The sequence below is a fragment of the Calliopsis andreniformis genome, chromosome 3, assembly GCF_051401765.1.
Source record: "Calliopsis andreniformis isolate RMS-2024a chromosome 3, iyCalAndr_principal, whole genome shotgun sequence".
Taxonomy (NCBI): Eukaryota; Metazoa; Arthropoda; class Insecta; order Hymenoptera; family Andrenidae; genus Calliopsis; species Calliopsis andreniformis.
The window spans coordinates 15,559,585-15,574,875 of record NC_135064.1 but is presented as its reverse complement, the minus strand read 5'-3'; the positions used below and the strand labels follow the sequence as shown (position 1 = coordinate 15,574,875).

At 42.6% G+C, this 15,291-nt stretch overlaps 1 protein-coding gene and 1 long non-coding RNA gene across 2 annotated transcripts in view; both read left to right on the top strand.

The window, feature by feature from the left end:
* Window positions 1-10,587, top strand: part of LOC143188710 (uncharacterized) — a 60,612-nt gene extending 50,025 nt beyond the window's left edge. The window contains exon 2 of the long non-coding RNA XR_013003566.1: window positions 10,356-10,587. This is a non-coding gene — a long non-coding RNA (uncharacterized LOC143188710). The remainder of the gene's footprint in view (window positions 1-10,355) is intronic.
* A 19-nt stretch (window positions 10,588-10,606) lies between these two features.
* The window catches only part of LOC143188708 (uncharacterized), a 150,230-nt gene continuing 145,545 nt past the window's right edge, over window positions 10,607-15,291 (top strand). Inside the window, exon 1 of the mRNA XM_076393115.1 lies at window positions 10,607-12,214. Within this exon, the coding sequence (XP_076249230.1) occupies window positions 10,676-12,214 (1,539 nt within the window). The 5' untranslated portion in view covers window positions 10,607-10,675. The remainder of the gene's footprint in view (window positions 12,215-15,291) is intronic.

Below are 15,291 nucleotides of genomic sequence, written 5' to 3'. Positions count from 1 at the left end.
ATTCGTGATATTCTCTGCTTTCAATCGCGAACATTTTCAATGAATACTGCAGCTCATTGAGGGTAGTAATTGGTTAATAAGCGACATGCGAAAGCAGAAGTTTTAAAAATACTTTTTGTGGCTTTTAATCAACTTGGCTTTTGCAACGAGTCAGATTTGCGGTAAGTGGCTTAAAGTGAAATCAAGTGGGCACGTAATTCGGTATACATATATTTTGTTTATGCCTACACTTATATCGTATTTAAAGCAATAACCTTGTTATTGTTTTTCTCATATTTTGGGATTATTTTCTCATTTCTTTCTCGCTCCCATTTTAGGTGATATAAAAGAGAATTACTTGTTTTCACTTTAGAAGTTCGGTTATGAGCTTACTATGATATACTAGAGATATAGGTATTATAAATTTATTGAACTGGGATTGTTCTATGTAAATTGTGATTATTCTATTCGGTATTGTGTAAAATTTACTGGATTAGCCTCTCCATAATTAATAGAAAAAGTTTCTGTCATTTCGTTGAAAAGGGGTATTGCGTGTATTGTTAAATTTGCTTTAATGCGACTGATATTCGCGATCGATACTTGGAGTTTGCCATCTACATACATATAATTCCGGGAATTGGTAACTGGCGTGTTGTTTAGAAACTACTTTAATGGCCGCATGGAATTTACTTAATGAGTTCACTATTGCTGTGAATAGTTCGTGCTTCTAATTACCATTTTGAAAGTTGATTAACAAAATTGAAGTATACATAATATTCAATTATAGAATAACAGCAAGTGCGTTCAATCTTGAATATTTTTAATGAATTACAAGTGAAATTCAATTTCTCTAATTTCTACGTTCTGAATTCTTCATCCATTAAATTAATTTTTGCAACCAGGCACAACCTCATATATCTGAAAATAATTAAGGGTAATTTATCTCACCTTTCTACTCACGGCGTGCCATTCTATTGTTTTCATGTTTTGCACATAAATGAAATAATTAAACTTTTACGAGTCAACTCTACAACCTAACCGACCTAATATATCTCTAATAATTTATTTTATGATAGATATCAAAGTTTTCAAAAGCAATACATTTTCATAAGAATTCTATATTGAAACTTCTAACACAGAAACTTTTAAATATAGAATTCACTAGCTTAGAGCACCGATTTAATTGTCTATCATATTTGTTTTTCAAATAAACATTATTTCCTCGAGTTCTGATATTTCTAAACACGATTATTTCAATTACTTCAGTAAAAATGTAGAATTTAATTATCGCTACTACTACTACTAACCTACCTTCTCGTATAAAGCAAACCCTAAAATACTCCAAGCTTACGCTCAACCAAAACCCACCATCCTCCCCATTCACAAAACTCGAGCCAACCTTCGATCGGTCTGCGGGTTCCACGCTGCTCTCATGCAAGCCTGGAAGCGAATCTCGCTGATACATCGGCCAGGCACGTGACAGACACGTGCATACCCAGGACGTAAGCTCGTATCGATTTCGTGAACAGCAATTATTTTCTTCTTTTGTCGGGGACGTTTACCCCTGTGCCCCGTTGGGTGGGCGCCGCGAAGGGGATGCACAGCGAATGGTGTAGAAGGAGGAAGGGCGTCGAGGTCAAAGTACCTTCAGCGGTGAAAATCCATTAGCGAGCGTGGATGTAATACGCGAAATGAAAAATATTCGCGTAATTGCACTGTAATTATATTATTGCATGCTGTCCTCGAGGGTGTCGAACCTAAGGGTGACGACATTGCCCGCTGGCTGTCGATCGATGCCGGAATAGGCAGCGATGCGCGCGTCGAGGAAATTGTGCAGCAACGCCGTGTAATTACTCGGCCGAGGTGCAGATCGGCCATTCGATTCAGGCATTCATCGATTAAGAATGTACGACAAATTGGATAGTGTAAATACACGCGCCCGTCTGTATCATCAGTCCGCCTGGGACGCCTCATCGCGTTAATCGGGCCGATTCCTATCGAGGCTCGAAATTACGAGCTACTCGGTTGTTCGACGACCGATTACTACGTTTGATAAGACCGCAGCGCGAATGAGTAGAGCGTATGAGCATAGAAAAAGCGAGCACCGATGCGCCAGAGAAAATTGAAAAGCTTCCGTAATCCGAGGCGATTCGAGGGATCCCTTTCACCTGGCAATTAAACAGGAAACAGACGGAAGTTGTGGATTCCGTTTTTATCTCTCTTTCTTGCGTTGCTCGTTGCTACTTAAGTCGGTGCATTTAAGTAATCAGACTATTAGTCATGGATCTTTTATACCCACCTGGATGGCTCATTATTTATGCTGTAATTTCGCGCTTCATGGTAGCCCTTTGATTGCCTAACATGTGTTGCTCAGTGCACGTGGAAATTAACCAGGAACAGCAGCGTGATTCGCGGGCAATTTGGAATAGACCCCCTGGCTGGGTCTGGATGTTGAGGGCGCGTATAATCCCGCAGAATTAAAAGTTTCACTCTCGAGTAATTAGTTGCTCGGCGTTGCGTTAGCCACGTTAACGGGCCAGAGATGAAACGTGTGCCGAGTCATCGTCCCAGCCTCCCCAAGACCTTTCCCACACTGCTATCACGGCATTGTTTTGTTCCGCGGCCTATCGGCGTGGTTTCTTTTTCAGTTGGGCGAATTAATGGGAACTGGGATAATAAGATTCAACAGCTTCGACCGTTGCCTGCGGACGAACATTATCCATGATATAGAGGACGACCAACACAATGGTAAATTCCGTGAACGTATTACCTATCCTTTGTACAATCTCCCGTTGATACGATCGCGCATACTATTCACGGATTCGTCGGATGTAGCACTGCCTCCTCTTGTCGATAGGTATCTATCGACGAACGTTATCCACGATCGTCTCAATAGATATTAATAGGTGGATTCTATACTTGTAGATGAGTTTCTGGCTATTTTTGAGGGGTCAGTGACACTAATTGTTGATTATTGTTGTATATTTTCGGATATTGTTTAATTGTTAGGTTCAAGAGTATTACTTTCGTGAAAATTGTGAATGCTACACAGCATTCAAATTTTCAAAATTGTTGCTATTCAAATATTTGAATATTGAAATAATCAAATATTCAAATTTTCAAACTTTCAAATTTTCAAATATTACTGAACTTTCCAAGTATTTGAATATTTAAATTTTCAAATATTCAAATCCTTAAATTGACTAATTTTAAGATTCAAGGTTTCAATTTTATTTATTAGATATCAATTAGTTTCAATATTAGATTCCAATTACTAGAACAAACTCCTTAGAGGTCCTTTCATATCCTGACTCGCAATACGTACTCATAATCAGCACCTCTATACTCTGTAACTTGAAAAACGTTGCATATTGATTCCACCAGCTTAGCCATTAGAACTCTCAAATTCCATCGTAGCGGAGAATTCCCTAAAATATTCAAAAGAGAAAACGTTTCCTTACACGTGGCCCGTCCTCACATAACATATTAAAACAACCCACCCTGTGCCCGCGCGCAGAAGACAATCAATCGGGTTCTCAGAGAGTTTCGCATCGCGTGACCGTGGCGAACGTCTGCCTCGGCGCAACGAGAAATGTCCTAGTCCATAGATCTTCCTCGAACGATGTCTCTTTAATTCAGCCTTCTACCAGCCGATTACGGGTTTCCCTCTTCGCCACGGGCTCCGTGCATCGTTGTCTACCCGTTCGACTAGCAATCGTCTGTTACCGCTTCCCGTACTACCTACTCTTATTGTTCCTAATTACCTCGGCATACCGGCGACCAATTATCGTTTGGTCGGAAGTTTCGAGCCGAAGCGGGTACTCTCGGCGTAATACACGAGATCCTCGCATGGTACGACCGGTCTTCCAGCCCTTGGTCGCAATATAATGCCTCGGCTCAACTCGCCCGACGGGGCAGCGTGAATGTTTCATTAGCGAAGGCAGAGATATAACTTATGCCGCTGTCGGACACGGAATGGCTCGTTCCGCCGTGCTCGATCGACCATCGACGAAAATTGTCAGGGCTCGCGACAAAGTGGACGACGGGCTCGATGGGTCTGCGACGTGGACTATGCCTGGCTGAACGAAAGCAACCAGCGACCGTGTTCCGCGGCGCAAATGGAATCGAACGGGCCTGAACGTTGAACTAGAAAATGCAGTTTTCTCGCTGCGACCCCACCCTTCCTCGATGGAATTGAAGTCGATACTGGTCTTGTGTCTTCTCTCCCGTCTTGCTTCGATGAAACTGCCTGCGCATTTCTAATTATCGAGGGAAACTTTGAGGAGAGATTCTGCTCGTTCTGCCTCTCAACGCGACCATGTACGGTGGCGGAGAGAAGAAAGTCGAAAGTGAACAAAGCGTTGCTACTTACGATTAATGAGAAGGAATTATACGGGGTGGTCAACAGGTGTTAGAAATTTTAATAGATGATTCTGCTTGTTAAAATAGGATGTAAATCTAGAATGATGAAATTGTGTTTAGGGTTTCGTTTGGGAGTTATTTATTGGTGCAAGAACATCTTAACTGCACGTGGACCGTGTCTGTCTCGAAACTTATTCTACTGCCGATGTGTACTAATCAGGTCAGGCACAGCGAAGATAGTAGAATAAGCTCGAAGTCAGACACGTTTTACGAAGCTTGAAACGTAATTTCGTCTATCTTCATTTTCCTTTAATTTATCATATACAATCCTCCTTTCAAATTATTGACACATGGAATGTGTAGAAAAGTGTTGAAATTATTTTACATTAATAAATGGTATAATCGACAGTCTACAGGAATTCGAACTGAAATGAACATGCTTGATTATGTGTCTAAGTGTACAGAATATAAAGAAACTATAGTTCTACTACAGAAGGAAATGTAGAAATTATTTAAAATACTTATCTTAGAAAAATCCCCCCAAAAATTCCCTATTTGCTACGAAACACAGATCTACAGACAGAGTGATTTCAACTGAACTTATCCTTCAAAAAGGAATTACCCATCACCAGGGCTGTAGCCCAAAATTTTTCTACGAAGTGGCTCTTCCGTGAGTAATCGAATCGCGTGGCGCTTTGTGGCTGCAGCTGCAATTGGATTTATCCGTGAAAGTAAGAGGAAATAAATTGCAGGCGTGCGCGCGTGTTCGTGGTGTAATCCCGTTGCACAGGAACCTCCTCGGTTTGCCGCGCATTTTCCTTAGTCGCGTTCACGTAACAGCCCGTCGTCGCCTTTCAAAATTAATCAGTCCCCAGACGGACGCGAAGGAAGAGCTTTCAAATTTCTTTCGCAACGAATCTTGAGCAAGGGAGTGCGAACGAAGCGGGCGAGTGGAGGCGCCCGTGCGCGTTTATTATACATACTAGGCGTACAATTAGTCACGGACCCAAGATTCTGGCCAATTACGTTAACCAAGTTGACGGGACGTATCCAGAGCGCGAATACGAGACTACGTTTGCATGGGTCGTCGTTGATATATTAGAGACGCTACTGATTATTATTGATGAGGGATCAACGGGATGGCTTATGCGTACATATAGGGGTGGATTTGGTACTATGTATCGAGAACGCAGTAATATGGTTAGGAGGGAGAAATTACAGGGGAATCTTGATTAATTGGGTCTCAATTACTCGCAGATTGGTTCATTCAGAGTTACTGTTATCTATTTGGTAAAATTATAATAAGAATAAGGTAAATGTCTCAGTACCTGGACACTTAAGATGTCAAATGTCCTAGTAATTGGACAATCTTTTTAGTTATTTTTATGCACTTCGAGATACTTGAAATGCACTAGTTAAATATACTATTTCATGATAAAATTTTTTTAGTTCAATTCAGTTTTAAATTTCGCTTCACTAAATTCCTGAATATTTTCTTTCATACAAAAAGAAATATAATTAAATTTGAAGAGTATTACAATAATTGCAATGAATTTTGTAGGATTGAAGTTTAGTAGGCTTCTCGAAGTCTGCGGTGCGTTACAATAACCGCCTTTATCGTTCACAGAAATGCCAGCTGGTAGTTCCTTCAACTCGCCGTTCGTGCGCGAACAATGCCAAAAGAGTTTCAAGAACCGCGTATAAGGCGATCGACGCGCATATGCATGAGACATCGTGTAGACATCCGTTGCTCGAAAAGCACCACGCTCCTCTTTCTTCTTTTCCTTTCAATTGCCTTGGAAGATCCTCCCCGACATACCGCAGCTCACGCGAAAACGTATGTCCCTATATTTTATCGGACTTACGCGCAGTGATAGGGAATGAAGTACCGAAGGTAATGATATACAACCTTGAGGGCAGGTGCTTAATGATTTAGGAGGTATTTAATGTTAAAAATATTGCATTGGCAGATTAATGAGTGGCATGGTTGATAAAGTGTTTGCCAGTAGAATATTTCTTTGTTGCATTAAGGTGGTCAACGAATTTTTGTTTTTCTATTATTATTAGTAATGATGAGTGATTTGTAGTTCCATGTTAGAGTGTTGTGTCTCTTCTTTTCTCGAATAATATTGGTCTGAGTTATAAATAAATTTCGATGCAGGGGTCTAGTTGACAAATTGCCTAAAAGTTGGCAAGAAGTTGTTAACAATAACGGCGAATCAATTTTATTTCAGAGTGGAACTTATTTATGGTTGAGATCGATAGAATTCTGATGATCCATGAAGCTATATTCTCTGACAATGTGTATTATTTTTGCGGAAGAATTCTATTATCTGTATTCTATTAACTCCAACTTAACATCTTAACTGAAAACTCCAAAAGTATTGACTGCAGAGAGACGTAAATTTCAGGCTCTGGTTCTCAAAGTGTTAAGAGTAAACTACTCAAATTAAATGAATATTCCTTTGAAACCTGTCCACAAATCAGAATAAAGTTTATGAACGCTCGTTTCGCGTCAGCGTTTGCCTCGTTCCATACGTTTTCATGCAATGAATGCTATACGGTTCTGCGATTTCCAGGATGATCCGCATCGCGTTGAAAAAATCCGGTCAAGTCGGCGGATTAATTAAACGCTGCCTTCCGTTTTGCCGAGCAAAACTTGACGAGTTTACGGAATTTCGCCGACTGGAAATAGAGTGAACGAGGGACAGAGAGTGGGGCGTTTTTCCATTTAAACGCTGCCAGTTAATGACTGCATTAGCATTGCAAGCAAGGTTCGCTCAGGACTACGTACCGTCCCGAACGAACGTCGTTCGGCGTCGAACCGCAGGAAGTGGTGGCTTCAGACGAGATCGAAGAAGGGAGAAACGCGATTCCACGTTTTCCTAAGCCGCGCGAAGCGAATCGAGGGGCTTTCCTTCGCGATTCAATGAAGTGTTCGCACGCAGACCGAGCGTGTGCGCTTTATTGAAAATATCCAGCGCAAGGACGAAGAGATTGCTCGTTTCTCCGCGTGTTGAAATCCCCCTCCTGCGAAAGAACACACTGAGGCAATAATAGCTCGCGCTGGTACCGAGCTCGTAGAAAGTATAGGCCTCGTATCGGCGTCTAATTGGTATCGTACAAACACGAATTAAAATAAACGTCTTTTTCTCTCTGCCTCTCTGTCTCTTTTTTATTCCTAAGCGGCTGGATCCGCTGTTATCCCATTAGGTGTCATTATTGTTGCAATAGCGCGATCGATTTCGCAATAACGCAGCGAACTTTTATCCGCGCGAACGGCCTTGCCTTTTTACATTAGCATAGGCCGTCGCTGCGTGTAGGTGTCACTTACTTTCCTGCCTTGAAAAACCTTTCACTGTTTTGCACCTACATAGACAGCTGGCAGACAGCCGCGTGCCGGTGCCATAAAGTCAGAGAAATCTTGGGGAGCCGTGTGACTCGTTCCATGTAGTCGTTGCGTTCAATAGATTCCATTTCGTTGGGCTAGAGTGCGGCTGGAACAGAATTGTCTTTTCTTTGGGACACTCGAATGAAAAATAGCTGGCGCGAATAGCTAGGAAATGCAGCATGTCCTTGTTATAGCTTCGTTGTTTCTTTCGCAATAGTTTCAAGTTATTTAACTCGGGCTGAATGATACCTGCATTTAAGTGGACCCAGATCTGGTATATTGCCTTCCCGAAGTATAGCGATATCATAAAACGATCAGGGTTTTAAGTTCTTTCTGTCTAAAGGCTCAAGAACGTACTAGTTCTTTGGAGCAGCGTTGTCCAAACGTGGGCTCGCGAGACCCATGGGGTCTAAGAAAGTAAATGTCGCCCAGTAAGATACAACCCTAAACTAACTACCAGAGATTATATTCGTCGTTAGTATAATTGTTTTGGGGGGTACTATATCTACTACCTACGTGGATACTTGATTCGTTATCACTATGAGTACCTACTACCTACTACCTACTACCTACTATTTGAGATCCACTTTCTATGGAAGTTCTCTCACAATTGTGTTGGACTAGAAGACAATTTTGGGTTTGGGTAAAACCGGTAATAACGATCAACTGTTTCAGTCAACTTGCAAATCGTACGAAATTATCCCATCACAGGATTATCTACGGATGATATAGCGTCACGTCGATTCACATCTCCGTGATTGAACAGGTACGGTTCGTTTGCTAGAGATGGGACGGTCGAAGATGATGTGCGAGCGATAGAAAGCTAGACGATGTCAGTCGTCTATGACAGTGAAGAATTTATAGTCTTATGTTGATTAGTGGAATAGAAACCAAGTTTCAATAAACTCCATACCTTTGTGCCTATTATTTTCTCGTTGGTTTTATATTATCTGTAAAATATCACTACTTTCCATTGGACTGTATTGTTTCATCTCATTCTGGAAGCTCATGGAAAAGAAAGAAAATATTCACAGAATTTTAATATTATACATCACTTAATAAAGGGATTGTTAGCTTGACATATCATCTTTGGTCATTTCAAACGTCACCAAGTATTACAACGTAACCGTACCGACGAATCTACTAATACATGGACCCGCCTACAGTCGAGGGAATTTTAATTAGCTTTCGAGATGCCCCCTCGACAACCATCTCGATAGAGCACGAGAACTCGACATCCGCTCAATGTGTCTTCCCTTCAGAATCCGCTCAGAAAAAGGCCACGAAGTTCAATGAAGCACGAAAGTTACGAGCGCGCTTCCCTCGCTTTTTAAATGGGCCTCTCAAGAACGATGCGAGACCTCGCATCGCGTAGTTAAACGAGCGGTTTTGAGCGGTCACCAGACTATCCTTGCGACTGTTAATCACGTTAAATGCGGCCCAGACTCTGCTAATTAGGAAATAATTATGTGTACGGATTAATATCCCGAACCCGTAGATATACCCCTGACCTCACCCCTCTTACCTGACGTTTATTTATGACTTTTGGTTTCTAGTTTCTGTTCTTATTCCCCCAGTGCTTCTTTTTAATGCTGCCAGTCTTAAGTTGAAAAGCATGGAAGTATCGCTGTGAGCTATCTCGAAATGCTCACTCCATACGCATCATACTTGTCAACGATATTTGTCATTGTAGTTTACATGAAGTCTACTGAGATACATATAATTCATTGAAAATTTGTATAGTACTATGTTACGAGAAATTATGTTATACGCAGTAGTCTAATTTTCATATCTTGATCGGTATCTGGAATAATTACAATTTTTCGAAAGTTTTATAGCTTTGTCTAACTTTGATGGTCTCGGAAGATAAACAGTTTCTTTCTTAATTGGTTCCTTAAAGCAAAACTTAAAGTCTAGTTTCTTAAATTTGTTAAATTAATGGCCACACTTTAACTCACTCTTAAAAACGTTTAAAAGTCGAACATTTACTTATCGTTAAGTATGACATAAAAGATGAAAGATTAAATAATGGTACTTAGAAGGCAAAACTATGTTAGAATAATGTTAGTTTAAAACTATGTTAGATTAAAATCCTATGTTGTTATCATCATAGATAATCGATGTATAAAAACAGAGAGACCTCAAAGTCAAGCAAGGCCATAAAACGCATTTCTTAAAAAAATATGTAACATAAAACCGTGTCGTACAAAAAACATTTGAAATTCAATTAACCATAAAACCACATCAGACGTGATTTTCGTACAATCGCATGCATTAGAAGGAATCGTAAATTTCTCAAGAGAATCTCAGTAGACATCCAGGTGCTGGCCTCAGGCATCGGCCGCAGAACGACCTTCATCCTTCACCGATCTCCAGCAAATCGCTCGGTGTCCCTCGCTCCGCTCTTTTTCTTTCACCTCCACTCTTTCTTCCACCCTTGACGCCACGTACATTTCATATTTCACAACGAGGAGACCCCCTCTGGCTTGCCCTGAACTACCACCCCGCCTCCCCACGTCGTCAGCCATTTAATTTTTCACGGTCGTGCTTCGTCGCTTCGATTCGTTGTAGCCGTTTTCTTTTGAGTTGCTCGCCCCTATCCTGTTCCTACTTTCTGTTCCAGATTTCGTACGAACCGTCGTTGTACGGTACGAAAGGCACCGAGAGCGACGAGGATGTAGCCGAAGGCAGGCTGCCGCCGTCTATTCACGTGAGTCGTCGATCAAGAATGCGCACGAAAGCACAGCCAACGTCGAACAGGGAAATCAGTATCACTGAACGAGCTTACCGTCGCTTGTTATCGAGAAAGAAGCCGACAGAGGTCACTGCCACAGTAATGACAAGCTAAACCTTCGATTCCGTCCCCGAGCCGTCCATCGAATCGCTTTAGCGAGCCTCGCTCTCTCTACTCGAGATCAAAGACTGTGTATCAAAGAAGAAAAGATGTTGGGCGTGAGTCAGCCGGGAAATCCGCCCTCGAGCTTGCGACACTCGGCGAGCTTCTCCTGCCTGCAGCGTAGCACCGCCAGCGAGGGACACCGAACCAGAACCTCGACGCTGCTGCAGCAGCCGAGCCTGCAGCTCAGCACCAGCCACCATCAGTACTCTGGTCAATCGTCCCTCCTGCAACAATCGACCAACAGCGTCCAGCACCGCGTCGAGGCGTTGGAGGCGATCCAGGACAGCAACGACTACGGTTTCGTCAAGATCAGGCCCCGTCTGCGTAGCACGAACGCGACTCTGTACCACGAGGAGGAAGTGGCCGCGCAGAAGAGCGCGCTATGGGATCGCGACGCCTCGGCATTCAGCGATCGCGAGTGCGACACGAACTTTAGAGACTGCTCGCTGAAGGTGAAGGACCGCGAGCACTCGCCCAAAGGCTCGACGAAGAACCAGAACCCTCTGAGGGGCGCCCTGATACTCTTCACGTCGACGTCGTCCTGGTGGAAGGCCAGGCAACGAGAGGATCAGCTGAGCGCATCCACGGAACGAGCGCTGACTTCGACCACCTCGTCCGAGCGAAAGTGGTCGAGCACCTCGATGGCGTCACCGTCGAACGAAAGAAAGTGGCCGACGGTGACCTCGCCCACGAACGACCGGAAGTGGTCCGTGGGCAACAGCGCCCTGACGTCTCCGGGGAACGAGAGGAAGTGGACCAGATCCTCCGTGTCTTCGAGCTCGACGGGGCAGCAAGACAGGAAGTGGCGGTCTCTCGGTGCCCTGCTAAGGGCTCCCACGACCAGTGGTTCGCACGCTGTTCATCACTCGCTGTCTCACAATATGAGCGTTTCCATGATCGAGGGCGAGCACTTCCGCGAGGAGCTTCGAGGATCTAGTTACAAATCGACGCGTTACCAGCAGCCAACGTCCTACTCCGCTAGAGTGTCCAGAGTCAGTAGAGACGTGTACAGGGAGAACGGGGAGTTTAGTCAGACGGGCAGGTCGAAGGTCAGTCGTAGGTTGTATCAAGACGGCGCGGAGTCGACCGATAGGGAGGTCGAGGAGAGACATGTTCCGACTAGACATCAGTTCGACGAGGAGTGCAGAGGTAGAACGAATCGAGAGAGCATCTGTAAGGCTGAACACACTGCCAGCGAGACGCGAGCTACGTCTATTAGGTCTAGCAGAGCGCAGAGCTTTTATCTTCTGGATGATTTCCTGCGGCCTCAACCGCAGCAGAACAAGTGCATGCTGAACGTTTATTTGTCACCCTCCCACTCGAAGTCTGATCACGGAAGATCAGTGGCGGAGGTGAAGCAAGCGTCGCAGGGGAATGTCACCAATATTACACCGCCGCGACGTCATAACTCCAGCTCGGATAGCCTCGAGGTGGCGACCAGCCCTCTTCCGCCGCCTGTGCCGCCACCGCCACCCCAGGTCACCGCCCGGGACAGAGACAGGAGCGAGAATTTCAAGGAAAAGGACGTGTGCCCATGCAAAATGTGCTGGACCAATATGCAACAGAGATCTTTCGTAGACGAGGTAAGTCCTCCGAGAGAGGAATACTTCCAATGGGATAACGTGTATCTTTTTCGCATTTCTTTTTGCCCACGGTGGGCTTCATGCGCAGTCTGTTGTAAAATATTAATGAAGCCCTTTGGGTCGTGCAGGTTCTTAGGAAAATGAAACTGAACCTTTGTTCCTTGGTTCAGATTTATACTACGGGGATTTTTACGGTGATAGTTATAGGTGACGAGTTTTAACAGTTAAACTCTAAAGATTATGAATTTTTCAAATATTCAACTTCTCAAACGTTTCAATGCTAAATATTAAATATTAAGTATTTTCATTTCTATTTCAACTTTCAAAACGTTTCTATTTGTTTCAATTTGTGGATTCCATTTCCTCGAACAGAATATATTGTACGTTAATTTATTTCATTACGAAGGGATGGGAATACTCACAAATTCTTATCTTATTTTATTGTACTGTATATTGTGACTCTTATCATTATTGAAGTAAAGCTCGACGAAGTTCGTTGAGATTACATTTTCAGGGGCCGAAACGTCGGTATAGAAGTAGCGGAATAAATTGAGATCGCTTGTATCGTGTAGTTATAGGAAAATTTCTCTGAGGGAATTCCCTAGGTAGCTCGAAATATGTAGCCAATAAATCAGGCGATGCATGCTTATGCTTTTCAATTTTACTTCAGCCAACAAACTTGTTTTCTACACCGCTGCATTTGCATTATAAAAGTCGATTTATCGATACTTTGTGCATTTTACGTGGAATATTTTGCTATTATATTTTGCAAATTCTGTTGTTACATAGAAAAAATATACATATATTATTAGATATAAATATAAATAGCGCGTGAAGATAAATAGATGATTGAATCCATAGAAAATCCATAGAAAATAATTTAGTTAAATTTCTATTTTTTGACGAATTATGGTAGTGTAGCAAACTTGTTGGTACGGTCAATACCATAACAGAGAATGTTCTATATTCATAGCCGCAGTAGACGCAACTGGGTATCGATCTAGCCCCGACTTTTGACTTATAGCTCGTGAACGTCTATAAAAATGTCTCTACAGTAAGCTATTTAACATAACCGAAGCGAAATATTTACGTCAGTCGTACAAAAAAAAATTAGAAATATTTCCAACTATTCGACATTTCTAACATTAGGTACTTATTCGAAACAATCACAGTTCACTTGTCATTAAAATATTTTTCCTAATTTTAAAGGATAGTTTTACACCTAAATATTAAATTAGCTGCAGTTAATCATAAATACCTAATATCTTTCACGAAATATCACTCGTCACTATATCGTGGAGTTTAAAATAATAATAAAAAGTAGAAAGCAACGGTGTGACAAAAATCACCGATGCAACACCATGACACAAAGATTGTTTGTTGGGTTCAACGAGTTCACACGCTCGTCGAGTCACCCGACCGATAGTGGCAGTTCACTTATTGTCAGAGATAAGTAACAGCACGTGCTGACGGCCTCGTGTCCAATAATGGGGTTGATCCACCGTTGGTAATTTTCGCTAACTCAATTTGAAGGTGGTAGAATGTGCGATCACAATCAGGCGCGGGTATACATATCGCGGAATCGAGCGTGGGACGATGGGTATTAAATTTCTAGATCGATGCAAATAGAATTCGCTTGTCTGACACACATTGATTTCTTAATCAGAGGAAATTGATTGCTAGACGTTTCATTGAGTGAAAGTTTTGGGGGAGATTGATACCTGCTGTGTATGTTCATAGACAGCTGAATGTAAAAGATGATAAAAATTGGAAAACTGTTTTTTCGTTTCGTGTTTGTAGTTTAATCATTTTTAAACTATTAGGATTGATAGGAGTGAGATCTTGTTAAAAGATGGTTCTTAGATTCATTTCATTTTAGTCTTGCTGTTCCTGTTTTTCTGTACAACAGCCTAGTGGGAACATACTTTCTCAATTCCTGTTACCAGAGGAAAATGTATTATATGCTACTACTTTTCATCCCTCAAGTGGGCTCCATTTCTCTTCCCTGTTTTGGAGTTTCTGTGTTAAGTATACAGTTCTGACAAATCGTCTATCCTTGACATGAGGATCCTATTATTAAACCCTCAAAGGCGTTCCCCACTTTCAGTGTAGGCTCTTAAGATTACAAAAACAGGGGAGATTTTCGTAGTACAGCTTGTTTGTACAATACAGTAGTATTCAATTTTATGCAAAGTACTAATTATCAGTTTCAGTCTTAGAGTCCCAAATTTTCAAATAATTAGTAAAATATTCCAAATTTTAAGTTTATAAATTATCGAATATTCAAGTCTTCAGACATCAAAATCGTTATAATTTTATCAAAATCTCGACACTACTCTATAGTAAGCGTAGTACCGACATCAGCACTTGTGGAAAACCCTGTAGTATAAAGGGAGGAAAGTGACTCATCGTAGGCAGCAGCAGAGGGACCATATTTCGACCGACTCGGGGTTCGCTGTATCAAATATTTGAATTAGGTTGCCGCCCCTGACCCCTTATTTCGCTGGTCGCGCGTTGTATCGAACGAAGCCCGTTATTCTTGGGACGCAGAAGGGTACAGAGTGCCGAAGGAAGTCGTATTTCTATCCTTCCAGTATCTCCTCTATTATTAGCAACCGCTGCAACGGCGGTAGACGGTTCGACTGGATTTCCGTTCGATTTTAAACACTGCCGTATCCTCGTGGCCGCAGGCTCTCTCTTCTCAGCCTGTTTCTAGGCTCGTAGCCTCGGCCTTATTGCGGATTTTCAGCACGTAGGCTCGCGGTAGCGCGATTTTCGCTCGGCGCATCGAACTCGTGCGACGAATTTACACGGGAGCCTCGCCGCGACATAAATTCTACGTCCTATACTCTTCCATCGTGGTGGGAACCTCCTCTGGAACGCACAATATTGCGGTATATCGATCCGTGCTCGCTGGAAGCAAATTAGGGACTCTTGAGGCATGTTTGTTGAAAGTTCTACTAGCATCTTATGTGTTAAATTGGTTCCGCGAGAACAGTTGAGGATTGTAGGGGAAACAAAGGAGTTTCGTTGAGTAGAAGTGCTGCTTGCGAGATGGTGATAGAGCATGCGACGGG